This window comes from Nuphar pumila, chromosome 2 (assembly GCF_984573655.1).
Source record: "Nuphar pumila chromosome 2, dmNupPumi1.hap1.1, whole genome shotgun sequence".
Lineage (NCBI taxonomy): Eukaryota > Viridiplantae > Streptophyta > Magnoliopsida > Nymphaeales > Nymphaeaceae > Nuphar > Nuphar pumila.
The window spans coordinates 19145595-19170413 of NC_143250.1; the positions used below are offsets into that span (position 1 = coordinate 19145595).

The 24819-nt window shown below is 38.9% G+C and overlaps 1 protein-coding gene across 3 annotated transcripts in view; it reads right to left on the reverse strand.

Annotated features, from left to right (window-relative positions):
- Nucleotides 1–24819, reverse strand: part of ELF6 (Zinc finger (C2H2 type) family protein / transcription factor jumonji (jmj) family protein) — an 81200-nt gene that overhangs the window by 10893 nt on the left and 45488 nt on the right. For all 3 annotated transcript variants that reach the window (XM_089995393.1, XM_089995390.1, XM_089995392.1), the window contains one exon: nucleotides 15345–15495. In XM_089995393.1, the coding sequence (XP_089851519.1) occupies nucleotides 15345–15495 (151 nt within the window). The remainder of the gene's footprint in view (nucleotides 1–15344; nucleotides 15496–24819) is intronic.

Genomic DNA, 24819 nt, shown 5'->3' on the forward strand with positions numbered 1-24819 from the left:
TTTACATTTATTCCCGACCTAGTAACGGCCAAAATTTCATTATTCTTAAGACTTATGCCAAGACGAGTTTCGGCTTGGCATACTTTGGCAAGAGCATCTTCAATAGGTAAGGCTTTATTTCTATGAAGAAGAGATGCCCTAACTTGTTTAAATTTCGGCCTAAGCCCATGAAGGAATTGAAAGAAATGTTCTTTTTTCATTTGTTCTCTTTTTAACTCAATATCTTCTGGAGCAACCCACTTGGGCTCAAGAAGAGCAAGTTTGTCCCAAAGAGGGGTTAAAGTACTAAAATAATCACGAACACTCATATTCGCTTGTCTAGTAGATCTAATTTTTTCTTGACCAAAAAATTATCTAGCTAGATCGTTTGGGGTATACATACCCTTAAGGAAGAACCATGCTTCATTGGCTCTCCTAAATTTCGCAATGTTGGCACAATTTTTATTATCAATATTGTTCATAAACCATGCCAAAATTTTGGCATGGTTGCTTTCCCAATCTTCTAACTTGGATTGGTGCTCATTAATGGCCTTGATGCGGTCTTCACCATCTAGAGTTTTCTCAACACCTCCTTCAATTTTGGTGAACTTTAAGGAGGGTTCAAGAGTGGTGCCCATCACAAAACCCCACAACTTCTTACCTCTTAGATGATTTTCCATAGTCGATGCCCACATAAGATAGTTTGCACCATTGAGTTTGAAGGAGAGCTCAACTCTTGATTTGTGCTCCATTGATGACGGGAAAGATAGAATATGAAGAGCTCCAAAAGATCTTCCAAGATTAATAAAAATCCAATGGCTTTGATACCATGTAATGAAAAGAGCGGAAGCACAAAAGATGCAAAGAACTCTTTAAAAGAGGCAAGCAAAGAGCCAAGAACACAAACACGTAAAGTACGCAAATAACCCACTAAGGGGTAAAATGCCTAAAAGGCAAAGAGAATACTATTCAAGAAGAGAAAAAAGAAGGCTTAAAAGCCATACATTGCAAGAGGGAGAGCCCTCTTTTTATAGAGGAGAAAAAGTAAGAGAGAGGGACCACTTGGGGCTCCCTTCTAGTCGTTGGGAGCCCCCAACGATCATATTAGTGACCGTTGGGGCCCCAACGACTAGAAGGTGGGGTCCCCAGTGGTCTTATTACAAGATTAAATAAAAAAAAGAAGAGAAAAATAAAAAAGAAATAAATAAAAAAAAGCAAAAAAAGTATAGAATAATTACCAAAATACCCCTATTGGGTATTTGTATGTACAATGAGAAATAAAGAGTATATATATATACATATATGTATATATATATATATATATTTATATGTATATATATATATATATTTATATATATATTTATATGTATATATATATACATATTTTAACAACATCCAGTGAGAGTCCCACATCAATAGATAATTTTGCGAAATCATAGTTCTTAATTTATAAGAGAACATAATTGCATATTATCAAAAGAAAAGATGCATGCATAAAATATCTCAAAGATAAACTCATAAGTCATTCATCACTTTAAACATTCATGAAAATATGCATTATTCAAAGTCAATTCACACATCTATCACGAAAAACATATTGATACATAAAAAGCATGAAATATGGATTTTCAAACATCAATACCATGAATAAATAACTCACAAAGGAGTTGAACCCACACAAAATATTCATAAAGAAGGGTTTTTTAAAACAAGTAGCCATATTAAATGCACAACGAAAATCGTAAGAGATATTTTGTAATAATGACAAATATTGCTTCAAACTGATCATAACAATTTAAATCTCAACAATAGAAACATTATCAATAAATACACTCAAAATATAGCATCATATCAACCAAGGCATATTATGATATAAGTCACAAAAGATAACCAATGATCGAACAAATTTAAAATATCTTTAATCATGCAATTAAAGCATATTCAATGCAAAATGCATGAAAATATTTCAATAATTGTTTCCCATATAAGGGCAAATGAGTGGAAAAAAATTAAAAATTTTATGAAGATTTAAAAATCCCACAAATATCAAGAAATGATATTTTGCAAACCTTAACAATAGTTCAACTACCACAAGCAATTTACCTCACTAAACCTCAAAATTCAAGTGTATCAGTTACTAGAACAAGAGATCAATTACAATGTCACTTATGGGCTTAACAAACACACAAAAAGTGTGAACATCTCTTGTCTACATAAAATGACACTTAAATAAGAGACAAACCTCAATATTTAAGTGTATCAACTACTAGAACAAGAACATAATACAAACACGCAAAATGAGTGAATAACCAATGGGTGCACATAACTCATAACAAAAAATTGTTAAATAATATGTAATATCTTAGGCTAACTAGCAATTAGCTTTTCTTTATTTTAGTTAGTATAGTTTAGTTAGAATAGGATTTTTTACTTTTTCATTTTTTATTTTTCATTTTTGTACATGTATAACCTTTTGACTAGTCAATATTTTGACTTAGTCAAAAAGGTAAGAGAGTTGTTGGACTCCCAGTGGCTCTATTTAGAGTCGTTGGGAGCCCAATGACTCCTTGTCTTTTTTTTTCTCTTTTTGTTGCATACCCTTTTTTGGGTATTGAGTTTGAATCCTTATGGTTCTTATGTGTGATCTTTGGTTAAGACCATTTGAAGTCTTATTTGGTGATGATACAAGAACTTATCATCTTACAAAACATCTTTTGTCTATATAAAATGATACTTAAATAAAAAACATATTAAGAGGAAACACATGAGGTAAGAGAACTACAAGCTAATGTCACCAAGAAGAATAAGGATATAACAATCTTTTGAAACACTATGGTTTTAAAAATAGATAGTCATCACAGATAAACATAATTATAAGCATTCATAATAACAATGGTCAAATAAACAAATGAGTCATGTAACACACTCACAGAACCAGAGATCAAACAACTGTCAGTTAGAGTCAAACTATAAGCTGACAATCTAAACTGACAAAAAAATGAGGTGCACACAACTCACCCCAAGAAACATCTTTGGTTCAACAAAAGCAACATGGATCCAGAGGCCAATCAACCATCAATCAGACCCAAGACAAGTGACAACACGTCACTCATAACCCTTGGGAATCTAGACTAATAAGATGACATGAGGTGCATACATAACTCAGCTTACTTGTTAACTCTAATCCAACAACAATAAGGCCAAAAAAGAATGATGCATCTGTTAAAATATGTATATATATATATACATATACTTATATACATATATATACATCCGTATATATATAAGTATATATATACATATATGTATATATATACTGTTTCTCTTTTAGTGAAATACCCGATAGGGGTATTCTTGTAAAACCAAAGTACTTTTTTGTTTTTACTTTTTTCCTTTTTTCTTTTTCCTTTTTACCTTTTTTTCTTTTTATTTTTTCCCTTTTGTAAGACCACAAGGGGCCCCACACTTGTAGTCGTTGGGGCCCCAACGGTCAGATTTCTGACCGTTGGGGCTCCCAATGACTACAAGGGAGCCCCCTTGTGGTCCCTTCTTTGAGCCTCCCTCCTCTATAAATAGAGGAGGTATTCTCCTCTTGTAAGCATGGGTTTTTCACCCTTCTCTTCCTTTCTTCAATAATAGCCAACTTATGACTTTAAGTCATTTTCAACTTTTGAGAGTTTTGTGTGTGCACATTTGGTGTTTGTGTTCTTAAAGAGTGCCTTTTGCTCTATTGGTGCTTCCGCCTCTTTTCATTACATGGTATCAGAGCTCGGTTGGTGATTGGGCTTTTCTTTGTTATCTTGAAACATGTGCCTCTCAAATTTTTGAAGAAAGGAAGGATATTTGGTGCCGATGGAACGTGACTCTAAAGTGGAGCTTTCTTTTAAGCTAAATGGGTTCAACTATCTCATGTGGGCCTCCGCTATGGAAAATCATCTAAGAGGTAAGAAACTTTGGGGTTTTGTTATGGGAACTACTCCCGAACCCTCTCTTGTTCTCACCAAAATCGAAAATGAGGTTGAAAAAGCTTTAGATGGCGATGAGCGCATCAAAGCTATTAATGACCATCAATCCAAAATTGAGGATTGGGAAAGTAACCATGCAAAAATTTTGGCATGGTTTATGAACAATGTAGACCTTAAAAATTGTGCTAATATTGCCAAATTTAGAAGGGCCAATGAGGCTTGGTTTAGGAGGCCGACCTGTCAGGACACGAGTTCGCAACCCATCTTTTAATCCGTGCACGAACTTCGACGCCCTAGCCTTCTCATTCTTGAAGAGGTTCGAGCAATACCTCTCGAGACTCCGAAACTTGGTAGTGTAATCTACCAGACTCATGGTTCCCTGAGTCAAATCAAGGAACTCTCGTTGCATCTGTTTCTCATTCTTTAAATTTGCAATACCATATGCAAAAGTAAAGTGAAAACCCGCATCCTCCCTTTGCGGGGACCCATTCGGGACTCCAACCCGTATAAACTACTAGAACAGTGTAGTAAAGTGTCAAACCATCTTATGTGGTTCAAGTGATGCATTTAAAAACATAAATAAAAGAAAACTAAACCCACGGCTCTCCAGGCCGACAATAGTCCATTTAGGCCATCGATGCATCCCACAACCAAAATCATAACTTACAATGTATGCAATAATACCAACATAATTAAAAATGTTGAGGAACAGATGCAACGGGAGTTCCTTGATTTGACTCAGGGAACCATGAGTCTGGTAGATTACACTACCAAGTTTCGGAGTCTCGAGAGGTATTGCTCGAACCTCTTCAAGAATGAGAAGGCTAGGGCGTCGAAGTTCGTGCACGGATTAAAGGATGGGTTGCGAACTCGTGTCGTAACAGGTCGGCCTCCTACCTTGGCCGATGCTATCGAGTCAGCCACTGTTCTGACCAAGGACTGGGAAAGGTCTAGGAACGTATCACAAAAGGGAGGCACAGATGGAGGTGATGCTTCTGGTGGAAAGAGGAAGGATCCACCTACAGGCGGAAAGACTCAGGGTGGCAAGAAGCAGCGAACCTATAATGGGCAACAGCAAGAAAAGGCCCCGCCAACATGTCGTAGGTGCGGCAAGAACCATCCACTAGGTTTTTGCCCGTTGTTCAAGGGAAATTGCTATCAGTGCCAACAGTCACGGCACATTGCTCCTTTTTGTCCGAACAAGCCAGCAGCTCAGGTAGGACAACAAACACAGCAGCAGCAACAACAGATACCTCAACCGCAACAGGGTCAGCGGAAGACTAATGGGAGAGTTTATGCTGTTACGACTTCTACTCAGGACGATCAGACTGATCTGGTCTAAGGTATATCTTAGTTGTTAATCATTAGGCTCATGCGATATTTAATTTTGGTACTACTCACATTTAGTAAATTATAATTTCGCGGACGAAATTCTTTTAAGGGGGTAAGGATGTAAAACCCGAAATTTTTATAAAATAATTCAAATTTGGCCTAGATCCATATTTCGGATCTAGGACCCATAAAGAGGGTAATTAGGATTAATTAATTTAAATCCCGATTTAATAATAATAATAACAATAAATAAATAGAATTTTAAGTTTTTAGAATTAATCCGAGGATCCACAGTTGGATCCATTTGGATCCAACTTGTGGATCCATATCGATAGGGGGCGGGTTACGGGTCTTGGGTCCGGACCCGAGCCCCACCCCATGTAACGACCCTTTAAAAAAAAAAAAGGGCAACCCGATAAGGGTTGCCCGATAGTGCGTAACAGAAAAGGAAAGGGGGAAAGGGGGGGTTACGCAGGGCGTAACCGACCTCCCCCCCCCCCATCTCGGCATGGAGGGGGCCGATAAAAGGAGGAGGGGAGTTAGGGGTTCTCTCTCCCTCGCCTCTCTCTCCACTCAGTCCCCCATCTCTCTCGTCCCTCGTCTCTCTCTCTCTCTGTCTGCGTGCGCATCGGAGGAATAGGGCACGCCGGAAAAAGTTGCGGCAACTAGCAGCCATCGCCGACCTCCAGCGAGCTCCCTGTCACGGCAGCAGCAAGGAGCAGCCCCAGCCGGCCTTACCCACGTGATTTCAGCCTTCAATCGTCGGGAAATCCATCGAAAACAGGTACGGTTCTTCTTCGAACCTGGGTGAGGAATCGAACAGGGGTTCGATTCCATACGTTGATTTGGGGGTTTGCTTGATAAGCCCTAAATCTTGAAATCGGAACAGTTTGGGGGTCATTCCTTCCCTTAATTTATTCATTCTCTGGAAAACAATGATGTTCTTGATCGTATATGCTTGTGATCAGATGGCTTTTATTTCTTCACGCTTAGGTTCATTCTCTTGAGCGTATGGTTTCTTGATCATATATGTTGTTGAGCAGATTGATTCTTCTTAGTTAGATTTTGATTTTTCTTTGTTGAGAACAGAATTTCTGTTTACAAGCACAGAATTTCGTGGGTGATCCATACAGCATATCTCACATTTAATTTCTGTAACATCATAAAGAACCTGAGTTCAGAATTCCGTGGGTGATCCATAGAGCATATCTCACATTTAATTTCTGTAACATCATAAAGAACCTGAGTTCAGAATTCCGTGGGTGATCCATACAGCATATCTCACATTTAAATTTCTGTAACCTCATAAAGAACCTGAGTTCTTGATGCCTGCGTCAGATTCCAGAATAACTAATAGTTGTATATACAGTATCAAATTCCGTTTCTGTTTATAAGCACATAATTTTATAGGTTGTAGATTCAGGTTATTCATTAACGGAAAATTGAATGGGTTAATTAGTATTTTATTTCTGTCAGGCAATTTATTGATAGAAATTGGAATTTCTTCACTGTACTTTTCACTTTCACATTGACATAATGTTTCACATCAATCTAATATCCTGTAGCTTGAGGGTTATAAGTAGTGGTGTTATCCCCAACACCATTATCGTTGGGATTATCCTTGTATCTCTGATCTGCAACATTTGGGAAGTCATTGATGGCATTGACCGTGTGGTTTCAGTATGATCGGTGGATTCGTAGTCGGCTGGGTCAAAATGGTTTTTTTTATTTATTGCACCATTATGAATTTCTTTCACAGCTTTGATTTTCTTGAAACAGTAGGGATTGACTTCAATTGATTAAAGTAACACTGACTATTGGTTTTTGTATTATGTTACACCCGATCGTTTACTTTTCTCTAATTATGAATATTTAAGATACCTTCTCTTGAATGTATAGTTCTGTTATTGCATAATTGGTTGGTGGAGGTGCATACATGATAGGAATGCGTGCATCCCTTAAATATAAATTTCTAGATCCGGTTTATGTGCATGGGTGTGGATGATAACTCATGTTATGAATGGAAGGTTTCATGTATCTACATTATAGGACATGTTTAATTATCATGCATGTATGATTTGGTTTCAAGTGCATGTGCATATATGGGATCGATGTCTATTGGCATGTATAATCATGCATAAATATTCTCATATACTTATGAAACTATGAACAAATGCATGTGTGTTAAGTGATTACATGAAAGCACTTACACATGGATGGTTACACATGCATATGACTGTGGAAGCTCATGCACATTGTTAAAATGGTATGAATGAATGTGCATTTTTAATTATGTTGGTATTATTGCATACATTGTAAGTTATGATTTTGGTTGTGGGATGCATCGATGGCTTAAATGGACTATTGTCGGCCTGGAGAGCCGTGAGTTTAGTTTTCTTTTATTTATGTTTTTAAATGCATCACTTGAACCACATAAGATGGTTTGGCACTTTACTGCACTGTTCTAGTAGTTTATACGGGCTGGAGTCCCGAATGGGTCCCCGCAAAGGGAGGATGCGGGTTTTCACTTTACTTTTGCATATGGTATTGCAAATTTAAAGAATGAACTTTAAATAAAAATATAATGAATACGAACAGTGTAATATACTTTCTGGGATATCTCATCTGGAGTATGAGAATCTTGGATATCCGGTCTGGGGGATATCCGGTCTGAGGGAGACTGTGAGGATACAAAAACTCCGTGTGCTGAAATTTGGTCCATTGAACCTGATATTGAGGTTATTTCTCATGGCCATGGTTTTAGGGAGAGTCCGCCACTTTACCCGGGAGTGGTGTGTTAGTCACAGCTGTGAGTTTATGGTACCAAGGAAGTGGCACTTGTGGGCGTGGAGTGTCCCTTGTGTCCCCGACATTAGATGTGGAGGTCTAATGTTCTGATGGATGGTGCTGTTTCCTGATATCGGTCGAGGGCTAAGTTGGAACCCGGTAATAAAATACAAATTGTGTGTTAAGCTACCCTGGGAACCTACTTGACTTCGGGGTTTGTACCCGTTTGGTGTATCCGCGGGCCACTGTAATTAAAAAGAGCAACTTAAGGATGCATGCATTTAATAGGGCATGCATATGGAAAGATGGAACTTAAATACAAGATAACAGAAGAAATCATGCATTGCACATAATCATGCATTTTTTTGTTATGCATTAGATCATGCATGTTTGAATCATTATCGATATCATGACATCATTTAGTGGTAGCATATGATTTACTTTGTGAAATCATGCTGAAAGGTTTGATTATTTAGTTATTGATATATGACACTGCTTTACTGTTCTTGACTGGTGAGTATATGCAATTGTTGGTAGTTATGGATATTTGAAGGTTGCAAATTTTATATCTGCACTCACTCAAATCACTGCATGAAATCTTATCCATGTTCCTTTCTCTCACCTGGTTTCTTTAGAAGTAGCTGTGCTCAAAATTTCGGTTCTGACACCTTACTTTGTTGGTTTTTCACAGGATATGGTGACACTGCTTTACTGTTCTTGACTGGTGAGTATATGCAATTGTTGGTAGTTATGGATATTTGAAGGTTGCAAATTTTATATCTGCACTCACTCAAATCACTGCATGAAATCTTATCCATGTTCCTTTCTCTCACCTGGTTTCTTTAGAAGTAGCTGTGCTCAAAATTTCGGTTCTGACACCTTACTTTGTTGGTTTTTCACAGGATATGGTGAACAGTGAAGTTGGACATGCATCTGGGGATGGATGAGAGTCATATTTGAGCCTTACGGCTTCAACAGAGGACAGAGTGGCTCTTTCTTAAATTCTTCTTGCTTCTTTCCAATTGTCGCTTTATTTTCAGTTGAATAAAACCTTGTCTTTGAAATTTTCTTACTCATTAATAAAAGAGTTTTAGTTGATTCTAATGGATGATGATTACAACTTCGTTTGTGGTGGTTGGGCTATCCAATGAAAATTGGAACTGTGAGGACCCCAGATCTCTGGGAAGGTTTCCGCAACTCTTAGAAAAAAAAATATTCTGCATTTTTAAAGGGTATGGATTGGGGTCGTTACACTGTATGTGCTGCCAGGGCCTGGCTGACAGCCCCAACCCAAAAAAAACCTTTTTTGTTTTTGTTTTTTTGTTTTAAATCCCTTACCTTTTTTTTTTGCAAGGCCCACAAGGCTGCCCAGCCAAGCCACTCGACTGGGCTCCAAGGGTGTAACAGGCTGGGCCAGCTGAATGGTTTCAGCTGGGCCTGCGGCCTGTCAAAGTTTGACCAGACCAGGCCACGCCTGCAGCCCCAAGTCACTAGTAGACTGCCCAGCCAAGCCCACTCGGCTGGGCCCTCCAGCACAGTCCAAGCATGCTAAAAAAACATACCAGCATAGGGTCCCCATAAAAAAATTATTTTTCATAAGTACAAAAATGCATGCTATTAAACTTGTATTATGCATGCACATTCAGATTTAAGGATCCATGTATGCACTTGTGTGCATACATGTCTTCAAGCATATGCATTATGCATGATTAACACTAATATGCATGTATAAGTATACAAAGTTACAAACAGCTCCAACAAAATAATCGGATTCACCAATCTACGATTTTTTCTTTTGATGAATGCGTGTATATGAATCATTTAATCACCAGAGTACATGCACATGACAGTCCATTATATATATATATATATCAGTCATGGGAACCAATATCTATAAAAAAAAACATTAAAAAAAACATTTCTACCATTAATAAAAATTCTGTTTTAGTATGTACAAAAATTTACTCTTTTGAAAATGTGAAAAGAATAAAAAACACACATATGAAAGAGGATCCATGGATCCTCATCCATGTATTCTAGAGTGAACATATGGATTCACTCTTTAATCGTGGATTTACACCAAATATTGCATGAAAAATCGAATCGACATTCGATTTCTCACTTGATCCCAAAAGAGAGAAACCGTACCTTTGCAAAAATTGAAATAACAATGAAAAACAATGGTGGAAAAGACCGGATGGGCTGGAGAAGAGGGCTCCTCCTTCTTCTTCCTCCTTCCTCTCTTTTCCTCTCTTCCTTCCTCTCTTTCTCTTTTCTTTCTTTCCTTTCCCCTCTTTTTTTAATATAAAGAGAGTGAGAGGGGGTGACGCCCCCCACCCACCCCTTCTCCAGCCCTCTCTAAAAGGGCTGGAAAAGGAGAGTTTCTAAAAATTTGAAACTCTCTCTTTTGTTTCCAAAATTTTCAAAATTCCTCTTGTTGACTTTTTTTCAAAACTTTCCAAATTTCTAAAATCCTTTCTTAATCCTTCTTGAGTCTTTTTAGGTAAGTATGAGGACTCTTTTAAGAAGTCCTAATCATCCCTAAATTAAATTTTCATAATTAATACAATTTAATTAAATAATAACTTAATTATTAATTAATTAAATAATTTCGAATTTTCAAAGTTGGTTTAATTACCTTAGGAGTCTTTCTAACTCCAGTTAGCTATAATTTAAAGCTTTAAACTGAATTTACAACTACATTTTTATTGAACATGGATTTGGGTCCGGATCCGAATCCAAAATCCAAACCCATACCTAAAATGAAATTGGATCAAGATCTGGATTAAATCCAGATTAAAATGGGTCTTAACTAAAATCTAAATCCATAATAATTCGGATCATATGCATTGGATCCAATCCGATCCACTTCGGATCCAGTTTGACAAACTGCTCAATTTTTTAAAAAATGTGATTTCCGGGCCAACCGAAACTCGAATTCAAAAAGGTAAAATATCGTTGCGCTCAGAATTCCGAGACGCATCCAACGACATATTACATAAATATTGAATTCCGAATTTCGCCCGAAAATAACCCAAATTTTGCTCGAATTTAAAGATCGAAAATACAACTATTTCTTACGCTTCGATTGGCTCGTCTCGACCTTGTTGATGAGACCTGGACCAAGCCCAGACTCAAAAGTATCGGTCTAAAATCGATGCTCAAATGATTTTTCTCCCAGACCTAGCCAAATTTTGGCAAAATCAGAAAATGACTAAGTACGGAAATACGCGACATTACACGGCACATATATAGCATATGAGCTGCTTGCAGCTTGGCTCGCCAAGCTCATTTAACGAGCACGAACAAGCTTCAGACGAACCAAACCGAGACAAGCTGTGAGCTGCACAGTTCATTTCCCAGTTGTAGTCGAAAGCCTAAATTGATTAGCATAAAAAAGGAAATCACTGTTTTCAACATTAATTTTGGTTATGACAAAGATAGAAATTGATCAGCATGGATACCCCATTTTTTAATGATGTTTCTGACTGAATTTCATAGTTTAAAAATGCAACAGCTCGATGCGATGACGGTTCAAGTTAGCCCTTCCACTAGGTGAACCCAGTTGGTTGAACCAGATCACACATATCTGCGTTCATATTTTCAAGCTTATAGGTTTCAATTATGCATGATTAGCATCATTATAAGATTTACGGTGACAGAAATGGAATTTTATCTGTTTTATTTGTACATGAACCTATTCTCATATTTTCATGCCTATTATTTACTATTTTAGGTTTATGAGCACATTTGGAAATTGGTATATAGATCACCATGACCATCCAAGGAAGAATCAAAACATAATCAATTTGAATTCAGGACAGCTATTTGACATCATCATGAAATATGTGATTTGTTATCTCATCTGCTTCTCGCAGAAAAAGAACAATTGAAGTGGAGGGTTCCTCTTGTTTCTGAATAGAACTCTTGATTGCTTTATCAATATCCCAATTTCACAACTACGGTATTATTTATGACAATAATTGTTGAATCCTTTATATATCATGGTGATTAGTTGATTGTGTTGTATGATATACTAGTTTGGTGAATCATAAAAATAATGAATTTACTTTCTATAATTGATATATTTTATACTTAGATATCAGTTACATCACTAAGTGTTATTAAATTTCCACTTATATGCAAATATTATGATGTAATAGATATTTGAAATTACATACAAAAATTTAAATGACAATATATCTATACCGCAGTTATATATAAAATAAAAGTTAGTAAAGTTAGTAAAACCCGGTTGAATCACTGGGCCAACCTAGTCGATTCCTATGTCAAGCCCAAACTAGCCAAGTCTCGCTAGGTTTTTGAACTACAGTCTCCATGATGTCAATGGCAGGATGGTGCCACAAAGTGGATTAAGTATTTTAAAATGCATGCTTGAATAATATAGTGCATGTATATGTGTGTGATTTCCTATATCTACTAAATGCTCCATTTCTACAAGAAAATTGCAATCTCTTAGATATTAAGCACACACCAATATAATGTGTATGTCAATGTCCATATTTTGTAAATGTTTAAACCAGATAATTTCTTAAATATTTTGCATTACCTGCACCATCAAGGGCATTTTTAGTATTTCAGGAAGAAGGCATGACATGTATTAGTACACTCAAAAAACATTTGTTGGTTTATGGAAATGAAATAAATTTGGTAATACCAACCAATAGTAGGGTCTATTTTAGGAGTGAAAAATACCTAGTAAACATGTTAAGCATCCACCAACAATGATGGACATTTGTAATAGAGAGTTAGCAGGGGTGCATATGTGCGGGGAGCGGTTAATGCATATCACATATAGTAGAGGTCAACAAGTTACAGCATTTTTCTTGTTCATAATGAATTTTGAGATGCCCTAATAGTGTTATACACCAATCATATTAAGAAAGCATCTGAACAAGATTATAGAAAGTATAACATTGAAGAACCTTTAAGCCCCAATAGTACAACTAGAAATGTGAAATGAAGTTTCAGGAATTGATCAGATAACTAAAGTAGTGGTGATTAATACAACGAGACACCATGGTATATTGGAATTTCTTAAGGACAAAAGGTTTTTGAACTTGTTAACATCCAAAAGAACAGGAAGTTAACAACATGCACATATGGCTCTTATCAGTGGATTTTGACATCAAATTTTTTTCCACAGCAGATTTGAAATACCATGGTGGTGCCTTACATTACATGTTATACAAGGACATTGCAAAGTCCTCAGAAATTCCAATTTTAAGGGCTATTATAATAACTTTTTTCTTTTGAGAGGAAGACAAAATAGAAGTAATAAAATGTGAAGAATTTTTTCATAAAAATCACTCATTTAATCTTACAGCCACCATCAAATGTGGTAAACTTTAAGGGCAAAAAATTTTGTGAACACGTCAATGCTACAAGTGGTTGTCAACAGTTATAACTAATGTTTTTATGTGTGTGTGCCTATGCATTTGGATTTGGTTGTATGTACCATGCATGTGCATAATCCGAGCCCCATGCTAACCCCCCTTCTCAAACATACACCTAATAAAAAGAAAATATATTTGTTCTCTTAGGATCAAGATGGAAAGAATCCAGGGCTTGCTTATCTATATATACTATACCATTCTTGCTTCCCCACATATCTAATTTCCATATACTCCTGTAAAAACCTAAAAGAAGACTTGACCAACTCACTAATGGGAAGGTTGAGCTTAACATCTGCCAACAAGGTGAAACTTTTGCAATAACTGCAGCAAGATTTTCCCAAAGGAGAATAACATGGGAATACCAACACAAAATCATGTTAATATAAAATTATTTCACAACTATTCTCGACAGTTTCCATAGAAAATAAATATGTATAAAATTTTCAATAAACTTACTATATCTTTTGCTTAAAATCATCTTCAAAGTAGATTTTCATTTCCCAAAGTACAAATGATGTGGCATACAAGTCGGAAAAAAAAGTTACTCAAACAAGGAGATGCCTTGCAGTATTTCATTATGATTCCATTTGTATCTTCTTTCTTAATAAAGCCAAACAGCAGCAGGGAAATCAATAAAGGGCTCCTGCCGGATTATCATAAGATCTGACAATTGTTATTGTCAACCCTACAATAAGTCCAAACCAAAAACATTAGCCGGTTATAAGATAAAAAAAGTTGAAAGAAAATATTAATGTCTTCACCCCAAACAATTGTATCTAAATGGTGACGTTGTTCCCCTGGACAGAAACCTAAAATAGTTCATTTCAATAAGACTTTCGAATTGTGTACCACATACCTTTGATTAGGAGTTACTGACAAGCATATTGTTTAAAGTTTCTAATGTTTGTTGAAGCATATAACTCAATTCTCATCAAAAAGTATTCCCAAACTTGTTAAACTTCATGTTGGATAATACTCCCTTATAACTTTGCAATTCATGGGCATTGCTTTTGATGAAGCATAACCTGGATTACAAATCCATATTAAGAGCAATGCAGACAGTATCAGGGAGAGAGAGAGAGAGAGACCAATAGTCCATTTGGTGCTTTGTCATTACACTGATTATAAAATTATGAAACGAAACAGTAGGCTTTCAAGAGATCAGATGGTTCATGCTGCATTCCCATTCTGAAGCTTACCTAAACAAACTACCATTCAAAATATCAAAGGCACTAAGCCTTCACTTTGAGCTAAGTTGCTTGGTAAGCTTCTTTCTTGTGAAAATAATGGATACAGAAAATTCCAGAAAATAGATAACGGTATTACACTGATTATAAAATTATGAAACAAAACAGTAGGCTTTCAAGAGATCAGATGTTTCATGCTGCATTCCCATTCTAAAGCTTATCCAAACAAACTACCATTCCAAATATCAAAGGCACTAAGCCTTCACTTTGAGCTAAGTTGCTTAGTAAGCTTCTTTCTTGTGAAAATAATGAATACAGAAAATTCCAGAAAATAGATAAGGGTTGCATCACCTAATGTTTTCTTGTCAAAGATTCTAAACTTCTAAGATTAGATAGAGGCTACACTCTGATCAGATGGAATGTCAGTCCATCAATATCTGCATTATTTTTGTCACATCTCTGAGAAAACCATCTTTTTTCTTTTTTTTGCATTTTTTCCATTGAGCAGGAATATGCTATGACTATCTGCTTTTGATTTTCTTTTTAAAAAAATCTGGATTTCTTGTTCAAACATGAAAAAATGAATACACCTGGTGTTTCAATCAAAAAATAATTAGAGGACATGTTTTTTAATGTCGTATCACCAAGAAAAATCCCTTTACAAGTCTACATTTTACCTCAAAACAAATGACAACGCCAGCATATAAAGAAGCTGTTGATGAGACAGCATGGGCAGGTAATTCATCAGAGCCCTTCGAACTGCAGCTTCTTTTGCTATCTTGAGCCATTGAATGGTAGCGAAATTTGCAGCTTCTCCACAGTTGAACCCTGCTTAAAACAGATAATCAACAAAAATAATCTGAAAGGTCAATGACAAACTTACAAACCAAAAGTTTGGTTTTGAAACTGAAATATTTTGCCATTTGGAGACATAAATGCTGCAAGAGATTGAGAACAACATAATTAGTTGCGCTACTATGATTTATATAATGCCTTTCATATAAGTGCTCCTCTAATGTACCTTTAGGTTGCACTATTGCAAATATTTAGCCTATAGGTGATGCCACCTTTAAGTGGCATTTTCGGAGAACTGGTATAAATTTATTGTAATTTTGCATTTGACCTAATGATTTTGACTATAAATAAGATCAAAGGCCACCCCTCTAGCAATGGTATGTCATTTTTTTCTCCAAATGTTCTGTCACTTTCCCTTCTCCTTCTCCTCTATTAGTCTCAGCTTCCTTCTCAACAATGAAGCTTATGCCTGAGGGCTAATATCCAGTATCATTTTGGTATCGCTTCCATGGCCAACTTCAAAATAATGCTTTACTCATGGAGCTTCAATCAGCTGTTGCGTCTCAATGCATCATAATTAGAACAATGTATCCTAGCCTAGGAGCTCCTTTGCCTTAGAATGGGGCTTCTATGCTGCTCCATAAGCCTTCTGTCTAATAGCCTTAGCGGCTCAAATATCTTCTTTGATTTAGTTGGGTGGGTGGAAGTTCTTTAGGAGAATGGCATAGGGCTATTTGCAACAGATCTATAGAAGAAAATACAGATAGACTGGTGCAGAGATTGCTTTAAAGGAATGGACACTGCTAGAGCTTTAGACGATTTGGTTGGAAACTACATTGGAAAATATAGCATCTGGCTACCAGTTTTACTTTTGCTTTTAGCCGTTGCTAGTATGAGAAATAGCTTCTAGAGAGGTGTGCACTTTTAAAATAGATTAGTAAATTCCCAATGTTTACAACTCATAATATAACATGAAAGGAATGGATTCGTGCTACACTTATGCTTTTGTGTTACCCACTCCAACAATGCCTCAAATTAGATGAACTAATGGAATCGAAAGGTGATACATGGTTTTGTTGTCTCTTCTGTAGCTAGAGTTGCCTCAAGAATCACTTAGACTACCACCCAGAATTCTACCACTTTGTCCCCTTTTGTAGCTAGAGTTGCCTCAAGAGTCACTTAGACTACCACTCAAATGTCTGACACTCGGTCCCCTTGGTCAGCCAAGCTTCCATTGCTGACCCATCCCAAAGTTATAAAAAACATATCATAAGGCATATCAGAAGGGTTCAAAATACAGGTTATATCGCGTGGTATTGTAAGCTAAAAAAGTTATTAAAATTGAATAAAAATAAAAAATAAAATAGAATAAAATTATAAAAAATAAAAGATGACTAGAAAGAGAAATAAAATACATTTGAGCAGTCAAACAAATATTAAGCAAACCTAATTATGAAATAAATTGAACATGAATAAATATACAAAACTAGCAAAGAAAAACAACCAGAATTATGATGTTATAAAAACATACCTATTACATGCATCAAAAGTGTAATAAACTAGAAAAAAAATAAAACTTGGATTCGGGTCGGACCCGACCCGGACCCGAAAGGGAGGCACCGCCTCCCGTGTCTTTTGAAGACAGCAAGGCAGGGGTTTCAAAGAGAACCCCCACCCCCCTTCTTCCTCTCTCGGTCTCTCTCCCCCTCAGCGCCTCTTCCCCCTCTCGTCTCTCGGTCTCTCTTCCCCGACCGACTCTCTCTTTCCCCCTCGTTCCTCCCTGCGGCCACCGACGCCGGTGACTTGCCGCCGGCCACCGCCTTCATCCCGTGTGCTGCAGGGAGCCGACAGCCTCCGATGTCGACGCTGCCGCCGCCGGCGACCACCAGGTACGCTCCTCTTTCGTTTTTCTTCTTCGTCTCCCCTATTTTCTCCCGCCTCCTCTTCTTCTTCTCCGGGAGAGATCGGCCGACAAGGGGCTGAGCCCCCTGTCGTCGGCAGGGGGACTCCCCCCCAGCCTCTCTCTCTTTGGGTCGACTGACAGGGGGGCAGAGCCCCCTGTCGTCGCAATTCGCCGGCAGGGGGCTTCGCCCCCTGTCACTTACTGTGTCGGCAGGGGGCTCCGCTCCCTGTCGCTTACTGTTTTGGCAAGGGCTCTGCCCCCTGTCACTTGCTGTTTCAGCAGGGGGCTCAGCCCCCTGCCACTTGCTGTGTCGGCAGGGGGCTCCGCCCCCTGTCGCTTACTGTTTTGGCAGGGGGCTCTGCCCCCTATCACTTGCTGTTTCAGCAGGGGGCTCAGCCCCCTGCAACTTGCTGTGTCGGCAGGGGGCTCCCCCCCTTGTCGCTTACTGTTTTGGCAAGGGGCTCTGCCCCCTGTCACTTGCTGTTTCAGCAGGGGGCTCAGCCCCCTGCCACTTGTCGTGTCGACAGGGGGCGCTGCTCCCCCTGTACCTCTTGTTTCGCCGGCAGGGAGCGGAGCTCCCTGTGTCGGCCCATCTTTTCGGCAAGAGCTTTTGCCCCCTGCCTTTTTGTGGATTTTTCGGCAGGGGTGGAGCTCCTACCTCTTCGTGGTTCTTCCGGCAGATGAGGGGCTCGCCCCCCTCCTATCTGTCCTCCTGTCAAGGTAGGGGAGGGGCCGAGCCCTCCTCCCTGCCTCCTGTTACGACAGAGGAGGGGCTCGCCCCCCTCCTCCCTGTTCCCTCTGTTCGGCAGGGGAGGGGCACGACCCCTCCCTGCTTCTGTTACGTTAGGGGAGGGGGTCGAGCCCCTCCCTGCTCCTTTTTGCTGCAGGGGAGGGGGTCGAGCCCTCCTTGTGCCTCTTTTCTCGTTAGGCAGGGGCCCAACCCCCTCGCCTCGCCTTTCCCTGGCATCAGGCGGGCCTCCGTTCGTTGTTGACAGGCAGGGGCTTTGACCCTGCCTCTCTTCTGCTTTGTCAGGCAGGGGCGCAACCCTGCCTGCCCTCGCTTTATGAGGGCAGGGGTGCAACCCCCTGCTTCCTCGGAGTCCGCTGACAGCAAGTCAGCAGGGGCTCGCAGCCCCTTCTTGCGCTTATAGCAGGTACGCATGTGCACGATGCCCCTGCCTCTGCTTCCCTTACGTCAGGACGACGATAGTGCCCCTGACTTTCTATTTTGGTATTAGTTTGCTAAGATCGTTACTTTTGCAGCTCGTACGACGGACCCTGCTCGCGCTCTGCGACCCGAGCCGCCAATCGCGTACATCCGCGGACGACAGCAAGCTTGCAACTCTCAAAAGTAGGGGAAGATTGCACAGAAGACTTAGACAATTGAATTGAGTTCAATTAACTAAAAAGGACAATTAAATAAATATATATGCATATATATATATATCATATATATTTATACGAGTATGCATTTAACTCAAGGACGCGGTTTCGCGATCCTTGTCCTTTACTTTGCCGTTGCGCATCGCGCACAGGTTCTGCGTTGCACTCCTACTTACAGTTTTTACTTGCCGTTGCGCGTTGTGCGAGGGTTTGTGATGCACTTCTGCTTACCGCCTTTACTTTGCCGTTGCGCTTTGCGCCTAGGCTTTTGCTTTTGCATATGTGTTGGTATTGCCTTGCTTTTGCAGATGACGTGCAGGTTCTTGCTCTTTGCGTATGCCTTAAAGGCATCCTCGTGGAGGATGCAAGGGGCATTTGCCACTCTCCCTCTTGCGACAAGAGTTCAGTCGGGAGCGAGCGACACATCCTCGTCTAAGGAGAGGGATACCTCGCAAGGATCTTGGCCCTTCGTGTGCACAGTCCTGCAGAGTCGACTTGAGATTTTAGGGAGCTGCGCAAAAGCATCAAAGACTACTCCAAATCGAAGCATTTGGAAGGATGTGACTGGCTAGTTTTGCTCGCCTTCTTGGCTTATCTCGGGTGATCCCGAATTGGGGGTTCGAGCGAACTTCTTAGCGGGTGTTCTGTTGAGAAACCCGTATCCCGTCTATCGAGGCCGGTATCGAGTCATGCGAGACATGTAGATACCTCGATAGAGGATGTGATTCGAGATAATCACATGCATAATGTTGGCACAAGGTACTGATGTTTCAAAAGATAAAGTAAAGTTGATAAACTTTACATCTGTGTGAAACACTCCTGTTGAGGCTTCTATTGAGGAGCTATACCCCCTTCATCCTAGAGTACTTGTAGTCGTACACGACACGTCTAGTACTGCGATGATCGGATGAGACGGTCGTACGACCTTGAACAACGCTAAATGCAAAATGTTGTAATCACATAAATGGCCTCACATTCGCCTTCACAGGCAAGATGCTCGAGTGGTTTAAAGACCACAGCATAGAATGGGTCGTTAGTTAAGCAACCCCTAACGTACCTATTCGCTTCTATGTGTCTGTCAAGGGAGAGGACAGAGCGGTACAAACTCCAATGGACAGGTTGTTAACAACCACCCTACGGGCAACGATCTGGCCTCCCCAGTCATTGGAGTTAGGGGAAAGGGGCTACATTAGTTAGCTCAACACTTCTGCAGAAGTTGGATGCGTCCGTGGCACAGCCTCCTTTGGGGAATCCTCTCTCGGCTAAAGTCGTCCCTTTGGAGCGAACTCAACTAGCTATTCGGGTTATTGAAAATACATAGAATAACAAACGCCTGAACTAGTCTCAGTTGGTTCTACGTTTTGCCTGCGCGTACCCGTAGGTTCGTAATTATCGAAACATAAGGTTTGTTCACACTGGTCGTTGAGTCGTGAGCTTCGCTTGCACTACGGATTCGCTTGCACTACTGATTCGCTTGCACTACTGTTTCGCTTGCACTACTAATTCGCTTGCTTACTCGATAGTTCAGTATGCTACTCGTTGAGCTGTGCACGTCTGTCAAGGCGTTACTCTAGTTGGTTAAACTGCTTACGCAGTTCTTTGCAAAGTAATAAGGAGTTTCTCATACTAGTTAAATGTTTATAATAATAGCATTATACCAGTTGCTGCATATTAGCATGTGACTTGCTTTATCCCTTGGTAGAACTGTTGGGTGCTTATTGTAGCGTAGCACTTGTTGGCTTGCATCTCTTATGATTGATGTGATTGCATACAGCTCGTAATCTACGAACTGGTGGCAACTAGGATTGATGTGGTCGTCTGTCTTATAAGCTGCTTACATATTGTGATATAACTGTTGCCGTATGATTGCTTATGAATGGCTTGTGATGTAATGGTTTATGCCTTACGATTAATTTAATTACTTGTTGATGGACTGAGCCATTTTATGGTAATTATGTGTTTTACGAGCATTGTTATGAGTGTTTGTCTTATTCAGTTGTTTTGTTTGGCTGACGGGTAGAGTTAGTTACCCTTCGCCCATAGAATCAACTGAATTGCCATATCTGCGCGTTCTCATGTGTCGTTTACACATGCTTTGAGGACCTATTTGAGGATTGCAATATTCCTTGTGGCAATAACACGATGCGTAGGATTATATGCTTCTATGTGAAGTGATACGATGCATGTTGCTGATATGCATGCTTGTGCCCATATTGTGGCTACCGACCCCGAGGCGGTCAATGGTTCAAAGCAGCCGATTATTGATGCATGTATCACTAAGTGGGGTGTCTGTCGAGCACCTGATCTCCAAAGGATTATCTATGAGGGTATGTATGGTCCAAGACCAGGTATACCCTCTAGGGCGGTAATTCCTTGTCCGGTCGTATATCTCTCGGACCGAATGATCCGACGTGGATCTTGTGTTTTCGCTTACCATAAAAAGTTATGGTGAGTTGTGACGATCTTCTGAGATTGTTTGTGATAGCCAACTATGAATTCATAGTTTCGGCTTTCTGTTTTAGCATGTTTACATGCTTGACTAAGGTGTGAGAATCAGATCGTTAGCAATTTGAGTTAGTGATCATGTTTTGGACCTTCTACGAAAGGGTGAGCTTTTTCTAAGAGAGTATGACGCCTTATTGTGTCATAACCGGTGACGGTTAGCCGCGTAAGACTTTGAGAGATGAGAATAGATTAAGGTTGTTCAAAACAACGCGTTTGTTAGAAGTAGTAAGCGACAAACGATGTCATGATGGTGATTAGATGCAGAGACCTCGTTCTAGGAACGAGAACAAGCTTGTTGCATAGTAGTTCACAGCTTACGATCAAATGGATTGTATGTTGCGTTGGTCAGTTGCACTGCTTACTTGCTTTGAACTGCTTACTTGCTTTGAACTGCAGACTCGTTTGCACTACTTACTCGCTCGCACTACTTATTCGCTTGTACTACTTACGTGTTTGCACTATTCACCTGCTTGCATTGCTTACCTGTTTAACTGCATATCTGCTTTAAACTGCGTAACCTACTCAATTAAATGTACTTAATTCAGTTTCTTGTAGTCTCCTTTGTGCACCTACTAGTTTTTCGCGAAACTAACCCATTCTATGGGTACAGGTGATGATTAGGTACTCTACGAGCGATGGCGCGATTGCAAGATGGCTTTAAGACTTCTTCTTCTTGCTCTTAGCTCGCGTCCTGGACGCTATGGGTTTGTATCGGATTTTCCTTGGGATATCCGAATCTTGTGAGTTTTGGTTCTTTTAGCTAACGTGCCCAAAGTTGTCAGCTTGCCTTATGATTTATCAAAGAAAAAATTTTCGCTGATTTCATAAACAAACTCTGAAGGAAAGAGATATTTCTAGTCTCTTGCCTGTTTTTCTGAAAAGGTTCGCAAGTTTGAAATTTGGGGCGTTACAAAAAGTGCTGGAGATTGAACATAAGAAAGTAAAAAGAAAAAAAGTAATAAGTCACATTATATAAAACTGTAAAGTAAAAAGAAAGAAAGTAATAAGTCCAATTATATAAAATTATATAAATTGTTAACATACAAATACTTACTATAAGAACATAAAAATGTTCCAGCAGTACTAGACTATATAAAAAAACAAAGTCTTGATAGTATCAAGTATTAGAAAAACAGGTTGCACAAAGTTTTTTATTGAATCAATTTTGCGAATCACAATAAACAAATAAATAAATAATAGTTATTTTTCATAAAACTTCCCTTCCTTCATGTCTTCACTAATCACAATAAACTAAGAAGATTATTTGTTTTTCTATTTTCTTAGCTTATGAAATAGGTGAAGAAGACTCTGCTAAAGCCTTATTTATTATACAAAGTGCCATTAAAAGGGAAAAAGGATATAAAAGTGGTTACCTAAAAATTTTCAACAAAACATATAAAATATAATTGCATCTTCCAATACAACATGTAACACAAGATACGATGCAACATGGTGGATGGGGGGAGATAAGTGAAATGAAATAACAAAAAATATAAACACAAGTACGAAAGTCAATATGCCAAGAACACAAGCTATTAAGAGCAACACAACAGCCAATATAGGCAATACAAAAGCCACTAAGGACAATACAAGGCACCAAGGCCCAAAGGAGAGCACAACAAGAATATAAAAAATTAATATTTAATTCACTATTAAGCTCACAAGGGGTGAGTTACACAATGGGGATTCATCCCCTTATATACACATTCAAATGGCTAGATCTAGCCATTGAGAGTGCCCAATGGATAGTTCAAAAAGAAAATAAAACTAAAAATGTTATATACATTATTATATATATAATACATATACTAGTTAAACATTATGATACATACTAACTAGTATACACACACACACACATATATATACATATATATATAGATAATTGTACATATAGTTTAACACCCTCCCCCAAACTTACGGTGAGATTGTTAGAAATGGTATCCCACCTTCAAACACAAGAGGAAGAGAAGTAGAGAGGGAGAGAGATGTCGGTGGCTGTAGAAAACCCAAAATTGGGGTCTGCAGTTTTCTTCATTAGATATATACACGTACACTTTAATTAGGGTACAGAAACACCCTTTACATAAAGTATGGAATTTACAACATGCCATTAATAAGCATGTGTTTAAATACAACTAAAATAGATTGGGTTTGGATCCTGAGATCCAGACCCAGTCGTGACATATTTTCACTCTCCCTCAAGTTGTACATGGTTTTGAACCATGAACAACTTGCCTTTTAACATCCAAAATTTGTCCTTGATAAGTCCTTTTGTGAACAAGAGCAACTTGATCAGCAGTTAGAACGTATTCTGGTTCAATTTCCTTCTCTTCAACCTTCTGTCTTACAAAATGTTGATCAATTTCAATATGCTTGGCACGACAGTGGTAGATGGGATTGAATGACATGTTGATAGCACTTTGATTGTCACACAAGAGAATGCTTTTAGAAATCGATTCTTCTACTTCTGCCAACAGGTGTCTGATCCATGTCACTTCGGATGTAGCAGCTGCCATTGATCTGTATTCAGCTTCTGTGCTCGACCTGGTTATGGCCTTTTATTTTCTACTGCTCCAGGAGACAAGATTTAGGCCAATGAAAACACAGTATCCTGAGACTGATCTACGCTCATCTGGATCTCCTGCCCAATCTGCATTTGTGTAAGTAAGAAGTTCATACATGTGATGGTCATGCATACTCTTTCTATACAGGAGACCATCGCCAATAGTTTCCTTCAAATATCGAAGAATGCGTTTAACAGCTTCCATATGTCCAATATGTGCTTCATGCATGAACTGAGATACCTGATTAACCGAATAGACAATGTCAGGTCGAGTGAAGGTAAGATACTGAAGCATTCTGACAAACCTGCGATATCCCGTAGGGTCCTCATACAAATCTCCATCTTGGGAACTTAGTTTCTGATGTACATTGGGTGTGCTTAGAGACTTGAAATCTGTCATACCTGCCTTGCTAAGAACATCAACAGTATACTTATGTTGAGTAAGTGTCATACCTTCAGGAGTCCTATCAACTTCTACTCCAAGAAAGTATTGCGGTTTACCAAGATCTTTTATCTTAAATCTATGGTTCAAAAGTTCTTTGACCTGTTCAATATGTTCATTAGAGTTAATTGTAATGATAATGTCATCAACATATATCAATAAGAGGGTAACTATATCTTTGCATTTGAATATGAAAAGGGAATGGTCAAGAAGAGACCGACTAAAACCATATTTTTCTACTTAAGAGAGAAACTGTCAAACCAAGATTGAGATGCCTGTTTCAGACCATATATAGCTCTCTTTAATCTGCACATGTATTCTTTGGAGTTCCCTTCGGCATACCCAGTGGGTTGCTCCATGTATACTTCCTCCTTCAGAGTTCCATGGAGAAAAGCATTTTTTACATCCAGTTGACTGAGAGTCCATTGGTGCTCAATAGCCAATGACAATATGATGCGGATAGTGCCCATTTTCACGACTGGATTGAAGGTCTTGTCATAGTCTTGTCCTGGCTCCTGTGTGAAGCCTTTGGCAACCAGTCGAGCCTTGTATCGCTCGATA